Below are 7,121 nucleotides of genomic sequence, written 5' to 3'. Positions count from 1 at the left end.
AGGTGTTCCTTCTACCTCAGTCTCCCAAGTAGTTGGTACTACAGGCATGTGCCACCATGCCCGGCTAATGTTTTGCCTTTTTGTAGAGATGAGATCTTGCTATGTTGTCCAGGCAGGTCTTGAACTCTTGGCCTCAATCAATCCTCCTGCCTGGGTCTCCCAAAGTGCTGAGATTACAGGTGTGAGCCACCATGCCCAGACCCAAATTTTTAAAAGGATGTTAGTGGAAGGGGAGCAGTCTTACAGAAAAAGAGAGAAGGGCAGATGCCAAAAAAGAAGAAGTCAGAGGAGGAAGAGCAGGGAGAGACGGCAACTGAAAGACAAAGACATGCTCAGAGAAAAGAATGAAGACCTGGAAGACAAACTTCCGCTTGACCAACTTTCAAGGTGTATTTCTGACACACACCTGTATATTCTTAAGAAAGTTGAGAGATTTTGCCTATGTCTAGAAGACATCTAGCTTTAGAGAGAGATTTTTTTTAAAAAGGGCATTAGTTTCTAGGCATGTAGAACCACCCCGCCTCTCTATTTTGTGCTCTGACTTTAAAGCTGCCACAGTCACCATTTTGACCTGAAATTTATTTCATTCATCTTTTAGGAACTCAAAAGGTGAATCCCAAGTCTTCCTTTGGTTTGTTTACATTCCAAAATATGTGTGAAAAATACATATTTAGAATAAAGAATAGATAGAAAAATCAATAAATCTAAAAAGGAAAAAATTTTAATTAGATTAAATCTCGAAAAGCAGATATAATTTCAAAATTCTTTTGATGCCCTCATACTTAACAAAGAAAAACTTCTCCTAATATTCTATAACAGGAAATAAAGAGAATTAGGTATAATTTTAGAGTTTTTATTTTTAAACTATCATGGAATAGTATTCCACTCATATGTGCCACTAGATTAATGAGACAGTGTTTCAAACTAATTTTATTTTGCAGTCCAGAAGTCCCCACCTCCTTGGGGTCTGTTCTGAAGTCACCTGACTCCAGGTGGTTGGGCTGCTGGGCCCTTAAATGACTGCGTGGCCCCTATGACAGGACCTGCTCCCCATAAAATAATTTTCCACGCTTGCTCACTCTTAGCTGTTATTTTGGCATTTACCCAGAGGTGTGCATGAATTGTTTTGCTGAAACTCTTTCTCTTGCCAGAGGGGAAGTTTCTGTGTGTGGTTACTGATGTTCTTCTCAAAGTCAACAAATGACAAATAAATAAATGATGGAAGATGATTTGTGGCAGTTATGCCTGCAGGCAGCCACAACTCACAAAAGCTCCAAGCTCACTTTATCATTTCAGAAGACTGCAGGCTTAGTTTCTCCAAGGCAGGGAAAGTAGGGAGACTACTCAGCAGCAGCCGTGAGTGTCACCAGGCAGGGGACTCCTGGCTGTGGCCTCCACACAGACTCTGTCTTCTGGGGACAGACTAGTCCCCCACTGTGGCTCCACTCACTTGGGGTGGACGCTTGGGATCCTGAGAGGTTGGGCATTTGATGCTGCCTGTGCTGAGGCCCTTCTGTTGGCTTCTCCCGCATTCTACTTTTTTGACAGAGTGTCACAGCCCTAAAACTACCCTTGCCAGCAGAAATTATTAAGATAACCAAGTGACTTGAGCATGGCCTGAACGTTCCTTTCAGCAGATGTTGGTTTCTAGGGTAAGCAGTGTGGCGGGGAAAGATGTGTAGCAGTTGGCTGACCCCAGAGCTCTGTGTCACGGCCGCCACCCCAAGTACACAGCCCAGAAGGCATTTGTACCTTTGCTGCTTTCTTTCTCAACATTATTTTCAGGGAGGGAATCATGTGCAAATGCACAGCAGCCATACTTTCCTGCTTTAGCAGTTTTCTTCTGAGCCTTTGATGACTTGGGAGAGCCAGGTGATGCCCAGCCGCCCCCATCCTGTCAAGCACACACTCTACTTACTCGGGAAGGTCCTGCTGGGCAGGGATGTGTCTGATCACCTCGTAAATAGTGCTGTGCACGTCCTGCCCTGAGACACCAGCAGAGGCTGGAACAGACCTGCTCGGCACCTAGAAAAATGTAACACATTAGAAAAATTAACATAGACTGGTAAATAGTTTTTCATTATGCTGCACAGTTGAAGACTGGCAGTAGTGATAACTAGAGCATTCTAGAATGTTCCTGTCCTCCCTGCTACAGTTCCCTGCATTTGCCTTATGGGAGTTTGAGCAGTCACATGGCTATAAGGTCAGAAGAGGAATTGCCTGACAAAGTTATGGGTTTTTTTCCTTCATTTAAGAATAAAACTGACAGCATCGTACAGGAAACATAAGAGAAAGAAGAAACAGTCACAGAAAAGAGATTAGGACAATCTGGAGTCCAAGAGTGTCTGTTGTTCTTTTCTGTATAACTCGTGACCCTTCTGACGTGGCTCAGAACAATGTTCAGTCAAGATCCCTCATCACCTGGCCAATGAACGGGCAGCACCAGGAAACACGGACTCCAGGAAGACACTGTGGCTTGAGTTGAGTAACTCAAGTCCCTAGGAAGCAGCGTGGGTGAGTGGGGAAGACAGAGTCTTGTATTGAACTTGGTATTCGCGTTTCACCAACTCCTGTCCTTGTATCTCTCAGCTTCCTTCTTTCTGCTAGAATTGCCTTCCAGTGGCTCAGCCTGAGCAGGCTCTCCTCACTCCCAAATGCTTCTGTTTCTATCATCCTCTGCCCTCCAGTCCTCCATATGACACAGCTCCACCAGGAGGACTCTGCCCTTGAGGGAGATGTTCTCACCCCATTTGACCTGCCAGGTTTCATGGGAACCTCTCGGCTTTACCATTTTCTAGGAGCCGCCTGTTGGCATTCTGCTTGTTAAAACTCCCGTGGGACGCCCTGGTACATGTGACTTGTCCTGTCATTTTTGTGTTGAGGCAATCCGGTTTATAGTTTGTCCTTGAGATCGACTCTTGACTTTCTTTGGTATGGTGCCAGTGGTCAGGGGCTGTGGTGAAATCGATCTACAGATGACCACCAATTCACTCACCTCACCTAAATTAGAGCTGCTACAAATAAGCTTGCTTGTTTCATGCAAATACCTTCTGTACATCTCTAGGAAGAGGTGATAGACAGTGGATGCAGAGTGAGTAGAGAGAAAAGTAGTCCATCCATGCATGCCAGGAGAGACAAGCCAAGAGATTCTTTTCTCTCCCTCTCTCCTTCTCTCCCTTCCTCCCTTCTTACCTCCTCCCTTCCTCCTTCCCTCCCTTCCTTTCCTTTAGATGGGGTCTCACTGTGCTGTCCAGGCTGATCTTGAACCCCTGGGCTCAAGTGATCCACCTATTTTGGCCTCCCAAGTAGCTGGGATTACAAGCACTCAAAAAGTAAATTTATGATTTTTCTTCTAACTTCAATTTTGAGATCTTAGTTTTATTATTATTTTTCCTTTTCAGGATCTTTGCATTTGGTTGCTGCTCTTCCCGCACTACTGCCATGCTGTCATCTTCTTGTCCTTGTGTCCTCGTCCTCCTTCTCTGGTCATTGGCCCTGATTTCTCACTTCTTCTCCAAAGCACCTGGTATGGCCAACGAGACCCTCAGCAGATTCCTCGGGTGTTTCTAGCTTCCAAGATGTATGCAGTTTCCAGAACAAGACTGTGTTTACAGCAGAAGCAGGCAGGGGTCTGATCAAAGCAGTACTCCTCTGTCTCCGGTCCTGAGGATGGCAACGTTTTGAGGAGGCCCTCCCAATAAACCTCCAAAGTAAAGAACCACAAGGCTGAGCAAAAGCTTCTTACCTACACCTCACTCTTTCCCAGTGAGTTCGTGGGAATAAAATGGGTGCATTGTCTTAAGGAAAGAAACTCCTCACTTCAAAGCTGTAGGTTGTGGCTGCTCAGTCACCCCTGGGAGCAGTGTCTGCCTGGCCAAAACTGCTGGCAAGGACTGACCCAACACACACGTTGTTGTCTTTTGGATTGTGGGAGCGGGGACAAAGTTGACCTGCTTGTTGCTACACAGGGTGGGGCAGGGCTGGCAGGGCAGCACTTTCCACTGAGGTCGGTCAGCCCGCTCCACGACTTATGTAGTGTTTCTGAAATAAAATCTGTGGCCAGAAACGTGCTGGAGGAAATCAACACTCAGACCGACTGCTCTGAGCAAGTGAAGTATTCACTCTCTATGGTAAATCGTTCTTTAAAAAGAGGGGGATGAGAGCCCAGGTGCAAGGACCCATGCATGGTACCTTCCCAAGCGACTGTCACAGGAGCATAAGGAAGTAGGAAAGGTTGGTCCTCAAACCTTCAAGAGTGCCATGTGCCAGCGAGCTCAGGGGAGTGTTCTGCATGTCGCTAAACAAGAAGACCCCCTAGGATAGACTGAAGAGCTGCCTCTGCTGTCCGGAAGGCCCTGCGTCTCCGGCACCCTGGGGGATAGTGAAGGCATCCCCTGCATGCTGTGGTCTGCGTGGCGATGCCTCTGCAGAGCATGAGGCCCCTCCAAGGGCAGGCGCGATGGCCTTGCAAAGTCATCAAGAGACATGAGGGGAACGGAGGAGAAACTGAAGAACAGAGCATTCAGTGACGTGATGGGCGCCATCACCCAGGGTGATGCCGAGGGTTTGGAGCCAGCCCCTGCCCGCTACTTACTCAGTCTCCTGACCAGGTGAGCAGTGTGTCTGGACCAGTGGGACTCTCTCACCCTCTGGCTCTACTTAGGCTGATCAGGGGCTTTCGCTGCCCACTCTGGCAGCATTCCCTGGCTGCTGAGTAAGTCAGCCTGCCCCGAGCAGTGACGGGGCCCACCGCACCACCCGGGCGTGCCCTGAGTGCTGCTTACACCTCTGGGGAGGCAGAACTCTGCTTCTGGGCTAGTCAGCCACTAGGAAACCAACCCTGGGCACACCAGAAGCATCTGGGAAAGCAACAAATTCATATATTCCGAAGTCATCTTGAGCATCTTCGTGACCTGAAACATAAAACAAATTCCGCTTATAAACCAGGTGCCTTGACCTGCTGCTGCTGTGTTTTAAAACCTGTGTAGCACTTTTCTTACTGTCTGCTCTGCGTGGCATGTGTTTGAAATTGGTTCCACATTTCCTAACCCTGTAGGCAGACTGCATTCAGCATGGTAGAAATCAATCTTCTTAAAGTTGGGTGCAGGAGCAGTACATATGTATTTAAATGCATGCATGGGGGCAAAGCTTGGCCTTGTGACTCTGTTACCAGAGACCTGGAGGTCACACCACCTGCAGTGTCCATTGTGCCTTGCTAGAGCTTACAGAAACCACCAGAACAGAGAAGAATCAGCACACAGCTGTGGCTTCCTACACATGCAGAAGACCACAGCATCACCAAAACCATCATCTACAGAACAGTGTGACCTCCGGACCCTCCCAGCTCTGACGTTCTGCCCTCCTGCAGGGAAGGAAGACCCACACTCGCCTGGGCATCGTACCAGGCACTCCTCCCACACCCTTTCACTAATTCTCACAGCAACCCTGTTGGTGGGGGGTGGTGTCTCTATTATATGGACGAGGAAGTTGAAGCCAAGAAAATGAATCTTCCCAAGGTAAATGGGAAAGCGGCATGTATGGAGCTGAGCCCTGTCTCTGGGACTCCACGGCTGAGCTGAAGCTCCACTGTTCCCTTGGGTGGCCCAGCGCAGGCAGTGAGGGCTCACAAGGGGGAAAGCGGGAACAGGAGCCCACAGGCCCTGCCGGTTGCCTTCCTCTTTTTTGGGCTGGAGCCATCAGCACTGAACCTACCCTAGGAATTAACAAAACGAGGACTCAGCAACTGGCAATGACTTGAGCTCCCTGATCCCTGGTTCTCTCCCTGGGAATGGAGCCAGGAGTGCCTTCCGGGTTGATCTTACAGACTCGGTGACCCGCATATGCCTGCACCAGGTGCAGCAGTGTAGAGAGAGGCACTGCTTGGAGGGAAGGGACTGTCGGTGCTATTTAATTTTAGTTTATGTTATAATGCTATTATATTAATGATATACTGTGCATGATAATTAATAACAGTAATTAATACACGTGAACATCGATAACAGCCCTCTCCACTCTGGCCATTACCTGAAAATGTTTGAGTTTTCCGATATTCTGTTTGTGGCCTGGGAAGACAAAATAGGGATTTCTGTTAGATGATAACTGAGGAAAAAGCACTCAAGGAAATAAACCATTTTCATAGAAACAGATATATTACCTGCCTTCCAGGTTCTGTTTTATAACTAAAATCAAGAAAGAAAGAAGCACAGTAAGGTATTTTTTTGATATGCATCTGTATATAAAACTTAAAATTTTTTTTTCTAATTTTAACCTACCTTTGCAGGGTTGATATTTTCTCCATAGGAAGAGAAGACACATGGATATAATAAAAAATAGTGATATTCCAGTTATGCTTGCTAAGGGAGACAGTGACTTCCCTCTCTGTGCAAATTTCTCAAGTCCTAAAGAAAATGACACATATGTTTTAGTGATAAGTTACCACAATATATAATTTGCCTTGTTAGATTTTATCGTAAATGAGACACTATTGAAAAAAACTTATACAAGCGGGACCCCAAAAAACCGGTTCTAGGTTTTTTCCTAGTGTTCTAGGAACCCATTGACATCAGTGTACCAGCCAACATTGTTATGAGAGGCTGTGTTCAGCTTCAGTGAATTCTTTTGGAGATTCCACTTGTGTGCCCATTACATGATGGGTGACTTACAAGCACATCTGCCCACACCAAGCTGAGTGTTCAACAGTCTTTGACCAAAGATGGCATGACCCCTCTGCCCCACCCTCCTTATTCACTTGATCTCACCCTGAAGGACTTTTTTTTGTTTCCCTGAATGAAAAAAAGTCCTCAAAGGGAAATGTTTTGCAGATGTGGAAGAGGTGAAACAAAAAATGGCAGAAGCACTGAAAGGCATCAAAATGGATGAGTTCAAAAACTGTTTTGAGCAATTGAAAAAGTGTTTCGATAGCTGTATTGCATCAAATAGAGAACACTTTGTAGGTGACTGAAGTTTAAACATGTAAGAATAAATACACAACCGGGCTCGGTGACTCAGCCTGTAATCCCGCGCCTTTGGGAGACTGAGATGAGTGGATTACCTGAGCCCGCGGGTTCGAGACCCGCCTGGGCAGCAAAGACCTCATCTCTACAATAAATCAAAAAATCAGC

At 46.7% G+C, this 7,121-nt stretch overlaps 1 protein-coding gene across 2 annotated transcripts in view; it reads right to left on the bottom strand.

The window, feature by feature from the left end:
* Positions 1 to 1,914: 1,914 nt before the first annotated feature.
* Positions 1,915 to 7,121, bottom strand: part of HEPACAM2 (HEPACAM family member 2) — a 37,695-nt gene continuing 32,488 nt past the window's right edge. The window contains exons 5-9 of one of the 2 annotated variants that reach the window (XM_008064264.1): positions 6,273 to 6,398; positions 6,155 to 6,179; positions 6,025 to 6,062; positions 4,840 to 4,913; positions 1,915 to 2,025 (exon numbers count right to left, since the gene is read on the bottom strand). In XM_008064264.1, the coding sequence (XP_008062455.1) occupies positions 1,915 to 2,025; positions 4,840 to 4,913; positions 6,025 to 6,062; positions 6,155 to 6,179; positions 6,273 to 6,398 (374 nt within the window). The remainder of the gene's footprint in view (positions 2,026 to 4,839; positions 4,914 to 6,024; positions 6,063 to 6,154; positions 6,180 to 6,272; positions 6,399 to 7,121) is intronic. The other variant, XM_021715656.1, reaches the window with a different exon arrangement.

The sequence above is a fragment of the Carlito syrichta genome, unplaced genomic scaffold (assembly GCF_000164805.1).
Source record: "Carlito syrichta isolate Samal-C Ts95f unplaced genomic scaffold, Tarsius_syrichta-2.0.1 Scaffold307254, whole genome shotgun sequence".
NCBI classification, from domain to species: domain Eukaryota; kingdom Metazoa; phylum Chordata; class Mammalia; order Primates; family Tarsiidae; genus Carlito; species Carlito syrichta.
Note: the sequence above shows the minus strand (reverse complement) of the source record. Positions and strands in the feature narration are given on the sequence as shown.